The sequence below is a fragment of the Protopterus annectens genome, chromosome 2.part1, assembly GCF_019279795.1.
Source record: "Protopterus annectens isolate FY-2018-M chromosome 2.part1, PAN1.0, whole genome shotgun sequence".
Taxonomy (NCBI): domain Eukaryota; kingdom Metazoa; phylum Chordata; order Ceratodontiformes; family Protopteridae; genus Protopterus; species Protopterus annectens.
The window spans coordinates 1,427,914,765-1,427,937,423 of NC_056729.1; the positions used below are offsets into that span (position 1 = coordinate 1,427,914,765).

At 43.5% G+C, this 22,659-nt stretch overlaps 1 protein-coding gene across 2 annotated transcripts in view; it reads left to right on the forward strand.

Annotated features, from left to right (window-relative positions):
* FAM193A (family with sequence similarity 193 member A) overlaps window positions 1-22,659 on the forward strand; it is a 2,395,037-nt gene that overhangs the window by 192,730 nt on the left and 2,179,648 nt on the right. The window contains exon 2 of one of the 2 annotated variants that reach the window (XM_044062897.1): window positions 1,245-1,310. The exons of the other annotated variant lie outside the window; for it this stretch is intronic. Coding sequence (XP_043918832.1) covers window positions 1,245-1,310 — 66 coding nt within the window. The remainder of the gene's footprint in view (window positions 1-1,244; window positions 1,311-22,659) is intronic. 2 annotated transcript variants of the gene reach the window in all.

Below are 22,659 nucleotides of genomic sequence, written 5' to 3' on the forward strand. Positions count from 1 at the left end.
TGCTATACCCATCATGGGAAACCAGTTCCTGCTACCATTAGATCCCATTCTACCATGGCAACAGCTACCTCTACAGTCTTTCTCAGGGGGGTTCCAACCAAGGACATTTTAGAAGCTGCTACTTGGAGTTCTGTACACACCTTTACCAAACACTATCACTTACCTCTTTACTCAAAGTCCAGGGCAGGCTTCGCCACTGCAGTTCTTCAGGGCTTTATAGCCTCCACTAACCCTCTGTGATACCTCCCTCCTACCTTAGCTTTGGGATTCAACCCAAGTGTGATGACTGCAGCATGGTAACACGATGAACATAGTACAGTTTTGTACCTACCATAAATGTAGATGTTCGAGTGTTCACCCTGCTGCAGTCCAGGTTACCCCCCCTCCATCCCCTCTGATCTACTGGTTAAATCTCTTCTATGCCTTACTGATGTATTTGCTTATTTATAGCTGAAGGGATTTTATGTTTGTGCAGTGGTTACTCGTTTTGGTACTAATTCCTGACCACCTTTTTGGGGGCACCTGACATCTGGGGCAAGAAAAACTCAAGAAAATGGCGTTGGTTGCATTATATATACCCCTGGCGCACTGACGTCAGGGAAGAGGCGACAGCAACCGACGCAGGACCAAGACTTTGGAATTCCGGCCGACTGCGGGACCGCCTGACAGGATAACCCAAGTGTGATGACTGCAGCAGGGTGAACACTCGAACATCTACATTTATGGTAGGTACAAAACTGTACTTTACAGCTTCTTCATATTGTCCTTGTAGATGCATTGGCTTGCTATGTGTGTGTGTGTGTGTGTGTGTGTGTGTGTGTGTGTGTGTCTGTGAGTAAGAGTGGCAGATACTGGCGGTGGAGCTGCACCAAGTTATTTTAAGTGTAAACATTTCATGGTGGTAGTGTGAAACGTAATAGGTGTTGTACATAAGACTGAAATGTTTGGACACTGTGCAAGTCCTGTATAAGCAAAAGAACAGTGCGCTTGAGGTCCCTCCCCCAGGGCTAGTGCTTGCAGCTGTTTTAACCCTTTCCTAATAGTTTAGTTGGCAGACTGTGTCATACTGTTAAGGTAAATATTAGGTAAAACTTGGGAGAATTCTTTGGGCAAGTTACCAAGTACTGTGAGCATTAAACTGAAATGGAGCATGTCATCTTTGGTATATTTTCTTATGAAGGATAAGCATTGTGCTTGTCTTTTAAATCCTCCACAGTACTGCTTTACTGTAATTTTTTTTTCAGGTTTCTGTCAATGGAAATCAGTTCACAGATGGACCTGTAGTTGCAGATTTCTCAGGGGCCCATCAGGTACTGTACCCAGTTCATAATTTTACTTTGTGAATCTCTTGATGCACTTCTGTGTGACAACATTATATGTCTTTAAAGAGCAAATGTCGCAGTCCTGGGGGACAGTGTATAGGCATATGAAAAAGGTTAGAAGTCAAGAGTTTGTGTGCTGGCCATTAGGATTCAGTTGTAACACCTGACCTAGCATTGTTTAGACTGTGTGTTTTCATTTTATTTTTAGTCTTCATTTATACCATGTTTGGTGTTATGAGGAAAGTCATATGTGCAAATAATCTAGCTTTGGGATGTACACACCATACAGAATTTTCAGGGTAAGAGCAATTTCAGTTAACTGGTTGGTCCTAATTAGTGTAATGGTCCAATGGTTAGTATAGCTGCTTTTACAGCATTTGGTTTTCTGGTTTGGTTTGCGTCTCAGATGCCTTCTGTATGAAGTTAATTTGTCCTTCCTGTGTGTGTCTACGTGAGTTTTTACTTGGGGCTTCTTGTTTCCACATCCTGAAGACATTCAAGTAGTTGAATTAGTGTTTTGTGTAATATTACTTGTCCGTGTCCAGTAGTGGAATATATCCCATTCAGGACTAGTTTGTGTGTAGTGTGGGGAAAGGGGACCGTCAGTTCCTCGTGAACTACAAAAGAAAACGCCGAACAAAGGCCTGCAGTTTAGCTACTTTTCTTGCTTTAGCTGGATAAATTCTAAGTATAGTGTAAAACAAGGTCTGAGCCAAACATAAATGAGGGTGATTAGAGACTGAAAAGAAGCAGTCCTTTTACAAAAGGCAAAGAAGATAACAGTGACTCACTCAAATCCCGTTATGTGTCAGTGGCATGGGAATTCACAGATGTCCTTCATGGATGCATCTGCAGTCATAACAAGTGGGTTGTCCTGTCGTCAGGCAGCCCTGCAGTCGGTCCTGTCGTCAGGCAGCCCTGCAGTCGGCCGGATTCCAAAGTCCGGGTCCGGCTTCGGCTGATGTCGCACTCCACCCGACGCCATCTCTGTTGGTCTTCGGTGCAGCCAAGAGACTACTAAATCAGTGCCCCTCATCCCCCCCCTCTTCTAGTTCTTTCTCAAATTCTTTGCGTGAAGATAGATTTTTTTTTTTTTTTAATTAGAGGATCTCCATTCAGACAGGGCTCCTCTCTCAGCCCCCAGAGAAGAGAGGCAGAGAGAGCCCCCCTGAGCCAGTGTTCCTGATGATCTGATGATGAATCAGACATAACTGACCACCCTGGCCTCCTTCTCCAATTTTGAAGATTCTGATGCTGAAGAATCCATTCCAGCTGCTTCCCACCAGAAGAATTCTAAACAGTCAATCTCAAATGGATAGGAAATTGCATCTGATATATGAACTCCTTCCATGGAAAACCAATTCCAGAACACTCAACCTACCAGCCTAAGGCACAGAACAGCCCCTAAACTTCTTAATGAAAAGCAACCAAAGACATTATTATTGCGCCGCTTGGACCTCCGTGCATGCATTTGCCCTGCATTATAATTTGCCATTTTTATTATTCATGATAGCATGGGGCTTTGCTGCTTTGGATCCTAAGGGATCCTAAACATCACCATATATCCTCTATCCTCCTCCTCCCTAGTTCCCCTGATTGCTAGTTATATTTGGGACTGCAGATGCATCCATGAAGACCATAGTAGTTTTAGTACTACCAAATGTAGATGAGATGTCTGATAGCATCTGCAGTCAGGATTAGGATTCCTCCTCTCCTCTTCCCCTCTAGGGTACCTAGGGTGTTTACCCTCCTAGCTGTAGGCTGTTGGGAGTCTCTTTATTGTGTTTGTATGTATATATATACATATATGCTTATGTGTTTACCTTACCTCTATCTATGGAAATTGGCATATCTCCAATTTTTTACCTGCAACAGGGCTACTGGCATCTGGGGCAAGAAACACTGAGGAAATTATGACTGCAGATGCTAAGTTGGACGGACATTTTTATGGTAGGTACAAAACTGTACTTTACTTCCTTTTGTCTGGCATGAGTCATACAAAGCATTATGGGAAAGAGAAGGGGTTGCAGGAGAACAAGATCATGTTGATGCATCAAGCCTCATTGGTAGCCATGTTGTGGAAAACAGGCTAAAATTACAAACAAAGCACTTAAGTGATTTTGAGGTGTTAAAATAGGTCAGGAAACAGACCGAGAAAAAATTGTTTTTTTTTTTTTTTTAGTTCTAGGGTCGAGTTTTCCTTTAACTTAACCCCCTTTAGCAGTAACCCTGTGTGTAGAGCTGCGGTATGTGAAATACTGCCCCAGACTATTTACAATCAGAGGTTTTTTTTTTTTTGTATTTGAGACAAAGCTAACAGTATTCTGTTAAGTTTGGATTGTTACTTGTCATTTGCCAACTATTCCAGTCAACTAATAGTATAAAAAACACCTTGGGTCTCCAGTAAAAAGAGGCTACTAACCTAGTAGGACTAATTTGGTCAGCAAAGGATAAATAAAAATTAAAAAATAAAAATTCACTTGTGCGTGGGGCTGTCAATCATAAAAGACAGGTGAATAAGGACAGTGATAGCCAGAGGCTGTATGACTCCCTTCCATAGTTCTTCCCAGACCTACTGTCTCCTTTTGCCAGGCATCCTACCCTGTCAAGAGAACCAGATGGGGATCTGTAGGACAAAGTGGCTAAGGTGCAGCTTACGAGTGCCAGCTTTGGAAAGGGTCCCATCTTCCTTTGGATGGGAACCTTTGTTATAGAACGTATCTGAAATAAATCAGTCTGTGTTGTGCCGCTTTTACTTCCAAGAACTGTGGGTTTAGTGATTACAGTGATGGATATGGATCTCTTTGTCAGGATGTAGATGAGAACTGTACAGTAGGTTTAAATTCATTGGACCCAGTTAGTAGCCTGATTACGTTGTAACTTTTACTGCTAAGCCTCTAAGTTCTCAATCACTTGCGCTCCAATCTAGTTATCTTGTTAGGAAGGTTTGTAGACTATACTCTGCAGAAGAGGAGGTAGCCTATGCCCTTCTAAACTGTAAATTGCTGGTGTAAGTCTTATTGTGCCTTTAATTTGATTGATTAGAGGGCTAATTTGTTTAAAATGTGAATCTCTGTGCCTGAGGCGTTTGGCAACATTTGACTGCACAACTTGATAAGTGTTGCTAGTTTCTGATAAACTCTACAAAAGTTAAGACTTACATTACCTTATCCACTGTTTTGGCACTTGTTTTTCATTGCATAAATCGACTGTGTTGAATATCTTCACTTTTTGACCATCTCTACAGTACAGTAGTTAGAACTGACTTGGTTTCACTTCAGTAAAAGTAGAGGGAACTGAAGTCATTTTTTGGCCTGGGATTGTGTAGAGGAAAGAGCGCGGTTATTGATTGGTCACAGGGCCTTGTTTGCATTTTTTTAATTGACTCTGCTGCTATTTAAGCTTTGTAGTTACACAACGCTTGGCTCATAACCTATGAGCTCCGAGATGTTTGGCGAGCATGCTTCTTGCAAGTTTCTGCTAAACTCTACAAAAGCCAAGGCTTGCATTGCTATATCCACTCATTTTTTTTTTTTTTTTTGCATTGTTTTTGCCACAGCTGTATTAACTGTTTGTGTTTAATATCTGTACTTTTTGACCTTTTTTTTTTTCAGTCTTTAGTTAGAACCACTGTCCTCTATGCCTAGCAGTGATCTGTATAGATGCCGATATCTTGCAGCGCAGTTCCTTCTTGTAATCTGTGTAGATGCTGATCTGAGTTTCCTTTAAAATCCCCTTACTGTCTAGACAGATTTTTTTTTTAAACTACTAGAGTATCTAGTCTGCACATAGCTAGGCATTGTTCATCAAGTTTCTTGAGTTATTGACCTGTTTAATATTTAAATTTCCTTTGCTCTTCTCTAGTAGATCAGTTGCCATCGATTTGCACTTACCGACTTTGTCTGTGGCCAGTCTGGTTGAGATGTGTTTGTTTGCGTCTTTCGGCTTTTCCCGGTTAGGGGTCGCCACAGCGGACCTCCGGTCTGCTAATGATTGGTAGTGGATTTTTACGTACCGGGTTACCAGCCCTGACGCACAACCTTCAACGAAGGCACGCCACATTCACGTATGCCTCCACACAGAAGACGCTCTAGCTGAGAATCGAACGGGACAACGTCTTGCTATTAGGCGACAATGCTACCGCAGCACCACCACCGCAGCTATTCTTAGGAATTGCAGCAATTGCCCCACGTACACTGACAGCTCACTTATTCTTAGTAAAACAAACAAAGTATGTGAGAGGTGTAAATGCACCTTAACACAGGAGGTAAAAGTCTCTCATACAACCAAAACTAAATCTGTAGGGGCTGTCAGTGACGCTTGCATCATACGTACTGCACATGGTAAAGCCCTACACACAAAACTACTTATGCTGAGACACTTTATTTTATTTTTTTATTTTACATTTGTTGACCGGGCTAGTCTAACTGGATACATGTCCATTTTCAGTAGAGGCCCAGGGAGAAAAGCTCCAAACTTTAAACTAAATGTACAGAAAAAAGGGCAATAAAGACGGCTTAAACTAAAACATATAAATTATGCTAATGCATTTAATGCTATGAGCTATCATAGTAAAAAAAAAAAAAAAAGCTAACATCAAAGCAGTAAAGATACATAACATTTAAGATAACAATGCAATATTTACAGTAGGCTAACATAGTAGAACGTAGTATTAAGTGAAGAAAAAGTTGTATGAAGGTTAGGGCATATAATAGTTTTAGAAGCTCAGCAGAGGTGTAGAGGTCAATATGTGATTTGCAAAAAAGTATGGAGGAGATGGAAGATTCCTTATTGTACCTGTTCAGAAAAGGCATAGGATACATACAAGTAGATACTTGGAGTGGCAGGAGCTGGAATAGGTTTCAGTAATGAACCAAGGGGAGATTAGTAAGAAAGGAGTACTATGTTAAATAGGTGAAGGTTTTCTCATCCTGATAGGAGGATGGGGGAAGGGAAGGGAAATAGTAAAAAATATGGTTAGTGTTAGTCAGGGTTAGTACATGGGCATAGCCATTGTGCTTTGAGGAGTAATTTTAGTTGGTGCTTGAAAAGTGGTAGTGATGAGAGCAGTTGAAGGTTACTGGGGAGCCTATTCCACATCTTTCCGATGGAATTAGAGAAGAGGAAGTCTCCTGCTTTATTATGGGATTTTTGGATGGTTACGTGTAGTTTATTTGCTGAGCTTAAAGGTAACCTTCCTAAAACACTAAGCTCTGCTGCACAGCACAATCATGTAAACACTCCTTTAAAACATCTCCTTCATCTACATGTAGTAACACTCTATCCAGTGCCTTTACTACTAAATCTTTAAGACAAACCAGCACTAGCATATATATTCAGAGCTTCCCTTTCCCTGGCTTGGACACCTGTGACTACAAGACCTTGGGTTCATGTAAAACCATCTGTAGACCTACAGAGGTGACGTAAGTATTTTTTTTTTGCACTTGTTCTACCTATATCGGTGCTATTTAACAGTTATGTACTGCATTTATTGATTTGGTTGAAATTATCACTGTTTTTCAGCCTGCACTTGTTAAAGAAATGCCATCTGTTGGTTTTAACAGTATTTCGATATTTCCTAACTTCCTCTGATACTGCAAAAGCTGTCCTGAGTTTGCCAAAATAAGTTTTGCAAAAGTTTCTTTGTAGAAGTTCTACATTTGCATACATTGTTCTGTATTTGGGAACTTTTCTCAGGGTTTGAAAACGTATTTCTGGGGATTCCTGATACTGTAGGAATTCTGCCTTTTGTAAATGTGTTATTGCACTTGAATTCAAAACCAGTTTGTTTTACATTGAGGGATTTTTTATGCACTATCGGGAGCAGAGGGCTGATTCAACTCACCCGAGTTGGGAACTGCTGGTGGAAGGCTTTATCGTGTATTTATCTGATTGGCTTGAGTGTTTAACTGTGTAAAAGTCTGTCGTCCTGCTGGTATAAAAGCCTTGCATGGTTTCCTGTGCCTTGTGTATTAAGCAAACCTCTCCAGTTTAAAATACTCTATAGAAACCACTCTCCATAGTCTCTCACTGTTCATAGCTACTTGAAGAGCTGCCAGTTTGTCCAGAGGGCAGCACCACTGCAGGTTATTTAATAGTATACTACTAAACACTCTCACTTAGACCTTAAAGTTACTCTTCCTTTCTCCTTCCCCTCCACTAAGGATCTGGTATAATGGAGAGGCAGTTACCTGTCATTTCATTTTCTGGCCTGGTGGATATGGGCATCCTGATGCAGTGTAGTCATTGCCTCGTGTTCACTGACAACCATTTAATCTTAGAACATACAAACACATTGTGTGAGAGATGTCGATACACAATGTCATTGGAGGCAAAGCTTGTCACATACACGTAGGAAAAATGCAAACCAGGTTGTCAGTGTAACACCCAAAACATTCACTACCAACACTAAGGAACAAACACATAGACCCACACATAATTGGAGATGCTCACTTGTCTGTTGAAACCTGCAAGACCTCCTAAAAGTATTTCTCAGTGGCCTGTGCACACTGAAAGACAACTCTGAAAATCATAGTAACTGCACTTCCAAGCCTGTAAGGCAACACACACCCAAATATTCTAGTTATTAGGGATTCCATTGTAAGACATACTGATGTCCCCCTTAGCAGCTAAACAAGGAGAAGATCACAGTGAGCTGTCTGTCTGGAGCCAGGTTCTGCCAGATGAAGCATACACTTAGGTCTTTAAACCACGTGCACCAGTATGACATGGTCATAATCCATGTGGGCATAACCCAAGACGTACCTTGATGGACTACATAAAGAGAGAGATGTTGGAACTCTCTGTGAGCCCCAGGCAGGTGTGAATCTAGCGTGGAGTAGCATCCTACCTTCATCAGTGATGATACTGCAGTACAGCAAAAAATGATTGACTGTAACAGTTGGGTTAGTTTCTGGTGTCACAACAATGGGATCAGATGTCTGTCAGCCTGGGGAGACATGATTGACAAACAACGATATTTTGCCAGAGGTGGTTTCTACTTGTCACCACTTGGCTTCTGGATATTGACAAAGACTTTATCCCCATAGTGCCATTTTTAGTCTGTGCCAAGTTGTCAAACCCTCCAACATAACAAAAATCACGACTACCGAAAGGTACTGCTGCTCAGTACTAGTAGTTTAAATAAACTGCAGTCCCTGAAGACGCTCCTCACCTTGAATAACACAGACCATGTGCAGTCATGGAAACATGGTTCAGAAACATGGAAAACACCTTGGCTGTCAAAGATCACAGTGTCTTTCATACATTTCGATCCCCATCAGTTCAGGATAAAATAAAGGGAGGAAGTGTCTCACTGTTCATAAAGGACAAGTATACTGCTAGACCAGTCCAACAAAATGACTCGCTTGAGTTGTCCAGCTATAACCATAGGTACGAGCCCCTCTCCCCTAACGTGAGTCTGGGAAACCACACCTCCTACCGAAACCTACTGGAATCTCTTAACATTTAACTTAACACCATACTTATGGGTGACTTCAACTACTCCTCCATAAACTGGGAGACTTATACGACCCATAATTCACTTACTTAGAAGTTTTTGGACTTTGTCAAAGCAAACACACTGAAGCAAGTAGTTAGTTCCCATCTAGAGTTACAAATGTCCTAGACCTAGTACTCACGAATATAAGGATATGCTGCTACCTCCTGTGCATTAACTTCTCCCTGGTAAGATATGACCACATAATGACCTCCTCTAGTATTAAAACTAATGTAGAACTCCTATCAAACTCCAAACTTGTTAAGAACTTTGCTAAGTCCAGTTGCCTCATAGCAAGTGACAGCTTATTAAACTTCCAAGTCCCTCTGAACCCGGATGACACTGAGGCCTGCTGTGAGCTGTATACAAAAGCACTGTACAACCACATTCGTAGCTGCATAGGGCTGGCAGTACCTATCCGAGTGGAACCTGTGATTACTGGCAAAAATAAACAACCCTGATGGACCCTTAGCATAAGTAGACTATTTAACTAAAGGAAAAAAAAACTTTTCAGAGCCAAAAAATGAGCAGACAAAACAGTGCAAGAAGACACTCACCTGTCTAAACAAACAAATTGGAGAGCTGGTCAAATCTGCCAAAGGAAACTATGAGGCAAAGATAGCTTCCTAGGTGCTATTATGGTTATAAGGTTTTTTTTTTTTTTTTTTTTATAATTATGTTTGTAATCTCTGGGGAAGTGCGCAGCAACGTACCAAGTTAATCATGAATGGCAACACGTACATCCAGCCTGAAACTATAGCAAACCTGCTGACTGACTAGTTCAATTCAAGCTTCTCCCTATCATCTCCCACCACACCCAAAGAAACAACTGCAGCCATCCTCCTCCTGGTCATTACGAGGGAAAGGGTCCTTACTGTACTTGCAAAAGCCAAAAACTGCCTCCATGTCTCCCGACAACATTTCAGGATGCTTCTTAAATAGCTTAAAACAATCCATTACAACCACTAGAAATTCTGTTTAACTGCAGCCTACAAGATGGGCTTTGTTCCAGATGACTGGAGGACTGCACTGCCTAAGGGGGGGCCCATCAACTGTCTCAGGGAACTACAGACCCATAATCTTGACCAGTCTGGTCTGCAAGGCCATGGAGAGAATTATCATGGAGATGATTGCTTAGAGACATAGGAACTCTCCAAACACTGGACCAGACCTGCTGAATCTGATGGACTCTTGAGAAAGTCACCAGGGCATGGTGGAGAGTAAAACAGTAAACACTGTTTATCTAGATATGGCCAAAGCTTTTGACACAGTACCCCACTTTGGGAACATAGATGAACTTATTGAGTTAGGCATAAACTCCTACATCATCAGATATGTGGCAAACTAGCTCACTGACAGGATACTTCTGGATAGGTGAATCCACCTCTGATAAGAAACCAGTTATTAGCAGTGTCCCATAGGGCTTAGTGTCGGGGCCCCTCCTGTTTGGCCTTCGCTTCAGAGAAGTATATACCAATGTTGGGGACCTCTGGCTCACCAAGCTTACTGATGACTGTAAGCAACTATTGAATCCCCAAACGATGTTTACATCCTGCAAACAGGCCTGAAAATGACAAACGACTGGTGCCAAAACCGTGGTCGGAGGCTAAGTGCTAACAAATGCGCAGGCATACTCTTTGGTAAATCAGATATCCCTGCAAATTATAATATTGGTAACACACCCCTAAAAGTAGATCCTGTGGTGAGGGACCTAGGAGCACAGATATAGTAATCTAAACTTTGGCCACCAGGTAGCTACGGTATCAGGAAAATCATTTGTGACTTAACGTACAAGTAAAGGCATAGAATCAAGATAAAAGTAAATTGTGGTACTATTGTACTTGGCCCTCATCAGGCCCATAATTGACTGCATTGCTCCCATCTGCATGTATCCAGCTGGGCACTTACAAACTGGAGCAGCCCCAGAAGTTTCTTACTAAAATACAAAGTGTAAACCACATGACTTATGCAGGCCGACTAAAGGCCCTATCCATTTACTCTGTCTCATGTCGTTTATTCAGAGTTGACTTATGCTTGACCTACAAGGCATTCTCTGATCCAGCCCTGATGAAAATGTTGCATATTCACAAGAAAAATGATGTAAGGGTTATGCATTCCGTGGAACTGAACCTTATTTGTGACTCTCAACAGAATTTGCTGGAGAGACAGATTTGTATCCCAAAGGTTACCTCATCTATGGAATAAATTCCCATCTTCATAAAACAAAGTCCATCCCTCACTCTCTCCAAAAAGTATTTGAGTAAATGACTGAGGAGCCATAAATTCACTCTCTGGGTACTGCCCTTGTCTCTAATGGACAGAGGCAGTCTGTAAAATGACCCAAGGCTCCAAAACCCAAAGACCTACCCTGGTACTACCCCATCCCTTATCTGTGGAATTAGTATGTAATACTGTCATATCGTGGGTATTATTGGCTAGGCGTGTAAGGGCTCTTGTGCAATTAACCCAGTAATCACCTATGAACAGCCAAATTTCCTGGTAACTGATGTTTCTATAGTGAGGCACACTGATGTTCCCCCACCAGACTGAGTAAGGAGAAGAGTCATAGTTGTCTGCCTTTCCAGGACTAAGATGTATCAAGTCACACAAGCACTCAGGTCATTAAACTACAGGTTTACCAGTATGACTGTGTTATAGTCCATGTGGGTGCTAATGACCTGAGATGCATCTCCCTTGACTATATGAAATTAGACATGATTGTATCTCAGGCAGGTATGATCCTAGCAATGAGCAACATACTACCTTCTCCAAAGATGATGCCATGTTGCCAACAGAAAATAATTGATTTTCACAACTGGCTTAGCTTCTGGTGTCCATACAAGGGAGTACAGTATTTGATGGCCTGGGCGGGCATGGTTGACAGACCTTGCTGCTTTGACAGGGATGGTCTGCACTTATCCCTTAGGCTTTCGGATATTGGCAAAGACCGTTTCCACCCACATAGTGCCCTTTTTTAGGCAATGCCAAACTGATGAACCTTCCAACTTAACTGAATTTACAAAGGAATATCTGAAAGTGGTACTGCTGCATGCTAGAAGTCTTAACAAGAAGCTCAACTGCATGCAAGCCTTCCTGTCACTGGAGAGTGTAGACATCTGTGTAGTAGTGAAGTGGTTTAAAGACACGGAGAGTACCCCATCGGTACAAGTTTATAATGTCTTTCACATTTTTAGACCAGCTACTGCACAGGAGGGAACTAAAAGTGGAGGAGTCTGTCTATATTAAAAACAACCTCACATCCAGACTAGCTAGTCTGTGACCCATCTGAACTTGTACTTGTGCAGCTCACCATAATCATGGTCTCGTACCCTATCATTGTAACCTGTATGCCCCCTCCATGTCCCAAGAAACCCATACTACCTATTTCAGTGTACTACAGTTCCTTACTGCTCAACCCAATACGATATTTATGGGGGATCTTAACTACCCCTTTGTAGATTGGGAATCACTTCTAATGCACAAGCCCAATGATTTATAAACTTTAATTCCAACATCCTGGAACATTTGGTTCATTCTCCTACCGGGGTTCCAAACATCATTGAACCTGTACTCATGAATATGGGGGAGCGATGTTTTTCACCCAGTGTAATGTCTTCGCTTGTCAGATCTGACTACAAGGCAGTTCTTCTTTCGGCTTTTTCCCGGTTAGGGGTCACCACAGCAGATCACCTGTCTGCTCATGATTGGGCAATAGAGTTTTACGGTGTCGAGTTGCAAGTCCGGTGCCCAACCTTCCATGGAAGACACACACACGCACTCACACCTAGGGCCAATTTAGAGTGTCCAATCCACCTACAGCATGTCTTTGGGATGTGGGAGGAAACCGGAGCACCCGGAGGAAACCCACGCGACCACACGGAGGACTTGCAGACTCTGCACAGAAGGCACCCCAGCCGAGGATCAAACCAGAGAACCTCTTGCTGTGAGGCGACAACGCTAACCGCTGCACCACCGTGGCCGCCATCTGACAATAAGGCAGTATTACTTAAAATAAAAATGAAATGGGGGGGATCCATTAAAAGCAAAAAACTTTAAGAAGTATTCCAAAGCTAACCTCCGTCTACTAGATGATAGCTTGGCTAAATTCCAAGCACCTCCAAACCCAGTAAACACTACAGCACATGCTGATCTCTTTACAAAATCCCTGTACAGCCATATTGATAGCTGTATATAGAGCGAGCTGTGCACACACAGTCAGAATAAGACAAACTCAAAAGACAAGCCACTTTGGTGGAATCACAGTATCAATCCATTCTACAACAAAAGAAAAAAACAATTCTGGCAAGAGTAGGAGGAACAAAGCCCAACATACTAAAAGCCGCCTGACCAATCTAAACAGGCAGTTAAGATGGTTACTACTCCAAATGCTAAATCTGAAGGAAAAAATAGCTTCTCAGGCAAAGGACAAACGAAGCTTTTTACAGCTATGTCTGTAACCTCAAGGGAAATATGCAACAATGTAGTGGACTTTACTGTAAATGGCATCACTGAAGCTGAACTAGAGGCTATTGCCAACCTTTTAGCTGACAGGTTCTGGTCAAATTTCTCTCCCCAGCTCCCCCGATAGTCCAAAGGAAGTACCACATACCACACCCAATCCCACAAAACATTACTGTGGGACAGGTCATCCTTGCACTTTCCAAGGCGTCATCCTTGCACTTTCCAAGGCCAAAAACACTGCATCAGTTGGTCTTGATAACATCTTGGGATGCTTACTAAATGGCATGAAACATAACCCCTCTGGTCCAGTTGAGTCACTTTTCAATTGGAGCCTACAGTCAGGTTTTGTGTCCAAGGATTGTTAGATGGCTACAGTCATTCCTCTGCACAAAAATGGTACAACCACTGACCCGGGTAAATACAGACCCATACGTCTGATCAACTTCATATGTATGACCGTGGAATTGAATCTGAATGGACATGAAACACAAGGACATAGGTAACCTGCAAATGTTGGACCCATCACAGTTCAGCTTTGTTAAAGGAAATCATGCTTGTTAAACCTGCTGGATTTCTTTAATTGGGATACCGAAGCAATGAATGAGGGCAAGACTGTGCACGCAGCTCACCTCAACCTGGCCAAGGCTTTTGATACCTCACTTGGGCATTGTAAAAAAGCTCACTAAATGAGGTATAAACCATTTTCACCCACTGGGATAGCCAACTGGTTCACTGATGGGACTTGGGAAGTTAAAATAGGTGAGGCCATCTCCACCAAGAGGCCAATCACTAACTGAATCCTCCAGGCCTCATTACTGGGCTTGCTGTTTTTTGTCATCTATTTCTCTGAAGTGGAAGCAGTACTGAAGGTTTATGGCTGACTAAGTTTGCAGATGATTGCAAGCAGGGAGTCATCATCGACTCCCCTACAGACAGTAGCATTCTTTAAGAAGTTCTGTGTCTGACTAACAAATGGTGCCAAAACCATGGATGTTCTTCGTGTTTCAGTGTTACAGTCATTACATTTGGGTAATCTGCTGGCAGGTTGCCCTCAGTTGGCCTGAATAACAAAATCTTGGGTCCTGCGTCGGTTGCTGTCTCCTCTTCCATGACAGGACATGACATGTCAGGTCATCAGGGGTATAAAACATGCAACCGGCGCCATTTTAATCGGTCTTTCTTGCCCGCTCGGTGCCCAAAGCAGAAGCAGTTCGCAAGTGCTGGTCGGCCGACTCCTGAAATTTTCGTTTTCGAGTTTCAGAACCGAAGTCTTCAAACTAAAACTAAGTACCTCGTTGGGGAAACATTTTCTTGCTCCTTACCGATGTCAGTAAAAGTTAATAATTGCATTACTTGTGTGAAGCAAATACCTCATAAGGATTTTCATTTGTACTGTATTCCTTGCCTAGACCCTGATCACAACGTGCCTTGCTGTCGGTTTTGTGCTAAATTTAACCAACGCACTATTAAGCGTCTGTATATTTTTGCTTCTAAATATTTTGGTTCAAGATTTAACTACCCTGAAATGTCTTCTGTTAGCAATCAGACTACCGGAATTCACAAAAAAACACAAGGAAAAAGACAGAGACAGACCGTCGTGGTCCAAAACTGACGACGAAGCTTCTCCTAAGCCAGTCGCCGGTTCGCCGGTACTCAATGAGGTGCTTTTGCAGCCCCTGATACCTGCTACTTTTTGAGTCGCAGGCCTCTACCGAGACCCATTCGGAGTCCGGTATGCCACGAGATTCGCAAAGTATTGAACCCGCGGATGTCTCTCACTTGGATTGGTCCGGAGCCGCTGAGCAGGCACCTGTTTCTGAGGGTGTTTTCAGGCCTCAACACTTTTATATTAAACCGACGCCAGCAACAAAAGCAAGGTCAAAGACAACTTCTATGTCTAAAAAAAGTGATGCATGAGCCACGTGCTCAGGCCCCTATGCCTAAAAAACAGATCAAAATGGCTGAGGATTTAATTACCTTAATCAGGTGTTCCCAATCACTCCCCTGCTAAGAGGCCTAGGCAAGGCACTGATTATGAATCTTCAGATCAGGTTTCCATTTCTTCTGATTCCTCATCTGATCAGGAATTTTCTATTCCACCTTATGAGGATTCTGATGCAGAGGAATCCATCCCATCTGCATCTCCTCCTGAGGATTACTCTTTTGGAGAGACACTGCATACTTTAAGGGAACATTTTCACTGGGAGAGTCAGGAATTCTCTGAATCAAAAAAGAGGCTTAGGGATTTCCTTCTTCCTCTGCATAGGCCTTTGGCAATACCTCCTGTACTAGACATTGTTGATGATGTGTTCTCGGAATCCAGCATGGCTCCTGATTCCCTGCCTCTGGCTCCTAGTAAGCCAGACAGATATTACATGGATGTTCATTGTGCATACAGCTGCAGTCATAACAGATGGGTTCTCCTGCCGTCAGGCGGGTCCTCGGTCGGCCGAATTCCAAAGTCTAGGTCCGGCGTCGGTTGTCGTTGCTTCTTCCCTGACGCCAGTGCGACAGGGGTATAAATGAACCAGCCGACGCCATTTTCTTCAGTCTTCCTTGCCGCGTGGTGCCCGAAGCAGAAGCAGTTCGCAAGTGCCGGTCGGCCAGCTCCTGAAATTACGAAAATTTTGAAACCGAAGTCTTCTTGAAAGCTAAGTACCCGTTGGAAACTTTTCTTGCCTCAGACCGATGTCAGACAAAGTTAATAATTGTATTTCATGTGGGAAGCAAATACCGCATAAGGATTTCCATTCCCTCTGTATACCTTGTTTAGGCCCAGACCACGACGTCTCGGTCTGTCGCTTTTGTGCTACATTCAACAAACGCACCATTAAGCGTCGGGCGTAGTTCGCCCAGCATTATTTTGGAAAAACATTTAACTATATTATGTCGTCGGATACTCCGACTCCAGTTCTGTCTAAAAACCGCAAAGATAAGGACCGACACACGAGGTCCGTGGCCTCGACCGACACCACGCCAAAGCCAACTACACGTGGTCCGGTTCTCAGCGAGGCACCTACGCAGCCCCTGACTACCGACAACACTTCATTGGCGGTGTCTCCTGTGCCCGAGGTCGCAGGCTCCTCGGCCCACACCCCGACTACAGATACCGAAGCCACTCTTGGCATTGAACCTCAAAATGTGGACAGGTCTACCTCCACTCAAGGTGTCTTCAGACCTTCCTCTTCTTTCTCCAACAAGGCTTTCACTAAGTCTAAAGCAGCCATGCACTCTAAGAGACAAGCTACGCAGGGCCCATCTCCAGGCCCCATGCCTAAAAAACAGATGCTTAAAATGGCTGAGGATTTAATTACTCTTATCAGGGGTTCTCAACCCCCACCGGACAAAAGAATCCCCCTCCTCTGATCAGGGCTGCATTATTTCAGAGCACTCTGATGATCAGGAACATTTTGAAGACTCTGATGCGGAGGAGTCCATTCCTTCTGTATCCCCCCCAGAGGATTACTCATTTGGGGAAACTTTGCATACCTTAAGGGAACACTTCCACTGGGAAGGCCAAGATTATTCAGATTCCAAGAAAAGGCTTAGGGAATTTCTCTTACTACCTCAGCACAGGCCTCTGGCTATACCTCCTGTCTTGGACATCCTAGATGATGTTTACTCGGAGGCCTGCCTTAACCCGGACTCTCTACCTCCAGCCCCAGTTAAGCCTGACAGGTACTACAGGGTTCCTGACTCGCACCAATTTCTATACAAAAGCCATGCTGCTGACCCAGAAACCATCTCACAGGGCCCCAAGGGAATTAAGGCCTCCACTGCTAAAAATCCATTACCTTCCGAGAGAGATTCCAGATCCGTAGAAAGGTGGGGAAAAAAGGTATATACCTCGGCTACCTTAACCATGAGGGCCTTAAACTGTCAGTTCCATATGCTAAAATACCAACAGTTTTTGTTATCACAATTGAAAAGTAAAATGTCACAACCTGAACAACCAGACTTGAAGGAGTTGCAGGATTTGATGCATAGTGCAGAACAAGTGGGTAAGCATACCTTACAGTGTGGTTTTGATGCCCTAGAGGCCTCATGTAGAGCTGCTGTTACAGGATCAGTCATACGTAGACATGCCTGGCTCAAGTAACAAACCTTGCCTGATCATGTCAAAGCTAAATTGCTAGATGCCCCTCTTCAAAAGGATGTATTATTTGGTGCTAATGCTGAGGAGGTATTAAGGAAAATGGGGGAAAAGGCTAAATCAATGCAAACAGTGAAAGATTTTCTACAGGTACAACCCCCACGTTTCAGTAGAAATTGGCCTTCCAAAAATTGGTCCTTTCCAGCCACGGACAGACCCCAAAGAGGCAGATACAGGCGCCCGAGGGGCAGAGGACAATCCCAAGGATCGTTTAGAGGCAGACAATGGCAAGCTCCTACACAAAGAGGTGGTGAGGATAACTCGCAATCATTCAGAAAGCAAGCCCAATGACTTTCCCCTTTGCATGTCAAGCAAGACTCAAATGGCAGCCCCCTTAGGAGGAAAGCTGGCATTATTTTCAAAAAATTGGCATATTGTCACAAAAGACAAATGGATCCTGGACATTATAAACAGAGGCTACAGATTCCATTTTCACACCCTTCCAAAAATGAGAGGCATGCCAAACCTGCCACACAATCAAAGGGCAGAGGCACAAAGGCAAAAGCTATTCAAGAGGTACCTACGCACGAACAAGGTCAAGGTTTTTATTCCAGGCTATTCCTGGTACCAAGGAAGGGAAAAGATTGGAGACCTATTTTGGACCTATCCATCCTAAACACATTTCTACTCGTACCAAAATTCAAGATGCTCACTCTACAGCAACTTCTTCCCATGCTGGGCAAGGAGTCTTGGCTGGTAACATTGGACCTCAAGGAGACATACCTGCATGTCCCAGTCAGACAAAATTGCAGAAGATACCTTAGATTTCTTGCAGGTTCAATCCATTATCAATTTTCTGCATTGCCCTTTGGCTTATCTACTGCGCCCAGAGTATTCACGAAATGCCTGGCATCAGTAATTGCCTACTGCAGACTTCAAGGGATACAAATATACCCCTATTTGGACGACTGCCTGATCCAGGCAGACAGCAAGCACATTCTTCTGAAACATCTGGCTTATGTAATAATGTTGTTGAACTCTCTGGGATACACAGTCAACAAAAAGAAATCAAGGCTAATACCCTCTCGGAAGATAATTTTCCTGGGTGCCAACTTGGACACAAACACCCAGATGGCCTACCTCACGCCAGAGAAGCAGGGGCAACTAACTCAATACTTCAGAGCACTAGCAAATTGCACCAGGCTGACTGCAAGGAAAATCCTGCAGGCTCTGGGATTCATGGCATCTTGCATCTTACTAATCCCATGTGCAAAGCTGCATATGAGGAAACTTCAATGGTACCTGAAAAACCTATGGTATCAACACAGCCACAGTTTGGAAACAATAATACCACTAATTCCATGTCTACAAAAGGAATTTCTGTGGTGGGCTCAAGCATGCCAAACAAACACAGGTCTTCCATTCAGCAAGCCTCAAGCAAATCAAGTCATCACAACAGACGCCTCGGACTACGCCTGGGGGGCGCACATGACAGATCGGTGCATTCAGGGCAAATGGTCCCAAAAAGAAAAGCACCTTCACATCAATCAAAAGGAAATGCTAGCAGTAATAAATGCTATTATAGCTTTCAAGGACCTTCTGCAACCAGGTCAACTATTGATAAGAACGGACAACACCACAGTTATGTGCTACATAAACAAACAGGGAGGAACACATTCATACCCCCTATGCAGACTGGCCATGTCACTTTGGAACATGGCCATGGACTTACAAATCGAACTACAAGCACAGTACTTGCCAGGCAAGGAAAACACGCTGGCAGACAACCTAAGCAGAAATATGACAGATCCACACGAATGGAAGTTGCATCCAAAAGTTTTTACAGAAATAATCCAAGCATGGGGAAGGCCAGACATAGATCTCTTTGCCTCCTACAAAAATCACCAATTGACAAAATTCTGCTCAAGGATTTTCCATCCAGAGGCCTGGAGAGTGGACGCTCTCTCTTTCAGTTGGACATCAATGACAGTTTATGCCTTCCCACCTCTTCCTCTGCTGCCCAAAGTTCTATTGAAAACCAGAGCAGACAGACCAAAGATGATTCTCATTGCTCCGGACTGGCCAAGACAACACTGGTACCCACTCCTGAGGAGCCTGACGCATTCCCCACCATGGACCCTGCCTCTAATGCCTCTTCTCTTGACTCAGCACAGCTTCAAAACTCTTCACAACCAGCTAAAAACACTCAATCTAGCCGCATGGAAGATTCCTTAGCATCACAACAGACCCTACTCTCCAAGGAGGTGCAGGATGTCATTTTGGAGGCCAGAAGGCCGTCAACTAGAAAAGCTTATTCCGCAAAATGGAAACGGTTTTGTGTCTGGAATGAGAAAAAGGGCCAGGATCCTGGAAAACTGAATTTACCTCAAATACTACAGTATCTAGCTGAGCTGCTAAGCAGTGGACTTTCATTCTCCTCCATCAAAATCCATGCCTCAGCCATTTCTGCAGAATACAACACTGATCCACCCTTATTCTCACACCCTCTCTTAAGACAGTTCCTCAGAGGGGCTAAGAATCTAAGACCCCCAAGGAAACAACCAATACCTGCTTGGGAATCTCAATTTCATTCTGGAAAAACTGACCTTGCCTCCCTTTGAGCCAGCTGCCTCATCAGATTTGCAATATTTGTCCTGGAAAACAGCTTTCCTTCTGGCTATTACCTCGGCTCGTAGAGTTTCAGAACTACAAGCTCTCATGGCTGTGCAGCCTTTTATCATCTTCCATCAGGACAGAGTTTCCTTACGAACCAACCCGTCCTTTATGCCTAAAGTGGTATCCAGGGTAGCTTTGAATCAGGCCATACACTTACCTACCTTTTATCCTAATCCTCAAAACAAAGGGGAGAGATTACTACATTCCTTGGACATCCACAGACAACTCTGTTATTATCTGGACAGAACAAAGCCTTTCAGAAAATCAGAACAGCTCTTTGTGTCCTATGCTGTAGGAGCTCAAGGAAAGCCAATTTCGAAACAGACCATCTCAAAATGGATAGCCCACTGCATACGCTTTTGCTATTCTTTTCATGGCAAAACTGTACCTACAGGCATCAGATCTCACTCCACAAGGGCCACAGATACCTCTGCAGCTTTCCTCAGAGGAGTTCCTACCAAAGATATTTTGGAAGCAGCCACTTGGAGTTCTGTGCATACCTTCTCCAAGCACTACCACCTACCATTATACTCCAAAACTAGAGCAGGCTTTGCCACTGCAGTCTTACAGGGCATCCTGGCTCCTCCTAGTTCCACCTAGTGCCTACCACCCCTTTCTTAGCTTTGGGATTCTACCCATCTGTTATGACTGCAGCTGTATGCACGATGAACATAGTACAGTTTTGTACCTACCATAAATGTAGATGTTCGAGTGCTAATACAGTTGCAGTACAGGTTTCCCTCCCTCGTTCCCCTCTTGGGACAGGCCTATAGGCTAACACACCCTCATACAACCTGATTGGGGTATTCTTTTATGGTGTATTTGCTTGCAACTACTCTATTTTGATTATATTGCACTGCTTTATTACACAAATTTATGTATTGCCTTCCTTCTGGGGGCACCTGACATCTGGGGCAAGAAAAACTGAAGAAAATGGCGTCGGCTGGTTCATTTGTACCCCTGTCGCACTGACGTCAGGGAAGAAGCGACGACAACCGACGCCGGACCTAGACTTTGGAATTCGGCCGACCGAGGACCTGCCTGATGGCAGGAGAACCCATCTGTTATGAGTGCAGCTGTATTAGCACTCGAACATCTACATTTATGGTAGGTACAAAACTGTACTTTCCTGACTCCCACAAATTTCTTTTAAAAATCCTGCTGCTGATCCTGAGACTATTTCCCAGGGTCCCAAGGGTGTCAAGGCTTCTACAGCCAAAAATCCTACCCCTTAAGATAGAGATTCCAGGGTGCTGGATAGATGGGGTAAGAAGGTTTATACGTCTGCAACCTTGGCAATCAGGGCTTTAAACTGCCAGTTTCATATGCTTAAATATCAACAGCATGTTATGGGCTTACTGAAACAGAAAATGATGTTGATTTCTAATTGTGTGGAAAATAGAGTTACAGGATTTATTGCATTCAGCAGAACAGGTTGGAAAGCATACTTTGCAATGTGATTTTGATTCCTTGGAGGCCTCTTGTAGAGCCGCCATTACTGGATCTGTGATTAGAAGGCATGTCTGGCTCAAGGAGCAAAATCTGCCTGATCATGTTAAAGCTAAATTGTTAGATGCCCCTTTGCAGCATGATACTCTATTTGGTAACAAGGCAGAAGAAGTTTTAAAGAAAATGGAAGACAAAGCTAAATCTATGCAAACTGTAAAATATTTCTTGCAAGTGCAGCCATCCAGGTTCAGTAGGCACTGGCCTACTAAAAATTGGTCGTTTCTTGTGTCCAACAGAGCCACTCAGGGCAAACCCAGGCACTCAAAAGGCTCCAGATATCAATCACAGGGTTCCTACAGGTCAAAGCAGTGGAGTGCCTCCACCTCCAAGTCTGGAGGAAACAAAGCACAACCCTACAGTAAGCAATCTCAATGACTTTCCTCTACCATCTCCAAGCACTTATCTTTTGGCAGCCCCCTTAGGGGGAATACTAGCACTTCATGCTCAAAATTGGCAGTTAATTACCCAGGACAAGTGGGTATTAAACATAGTATCCCAGGGGTACAGATTTCATTTCCATACTTTGCCAATTCCAAACCGATGGCCAGATCTGCCACAAAACCAGTGGACAGAGGCCCAGAAACAAGTCATGTCCCTCATGGATATGGGAGCTATTCAACCGGTACTAGAAAAGGAAAAATGACAAAGATTTTATTCAAGACTTTTCCTGGTACCCAGAAAAGACAGTTCATGGCGTCCAGTACTGGACTTATCGATTCTGAACACGTTCCTGGACATTCCAAAATTCAAAATGCTGACTTTACAATAGCTCCTGCCTATGATAGGCAAGAATGCTTGGTTAGTAACTTTAGACTTAAGAGGCATACCTTCATATCCCAATAAGGGAATGATGCAGAATGTACCTCCGCTTCAAAGCAGGTTTTTTGCATTACCAATTCTCTGCACTGCCCTTTGGCTTATCTACTGCACCCAGGGTCTTTACAAAGTGCCTGGCACCAGTAATTGCATTCTGCTGACAAAGAAACATTCAAATGTATCCTTATCTGGACGATTGTCTCATTCAGGCAGAGGACAAGGACACTCTTCTTCAACATCTGGCATTTGTAAAAAGGCTTCTAGCATGCCTAGGGTACACCATA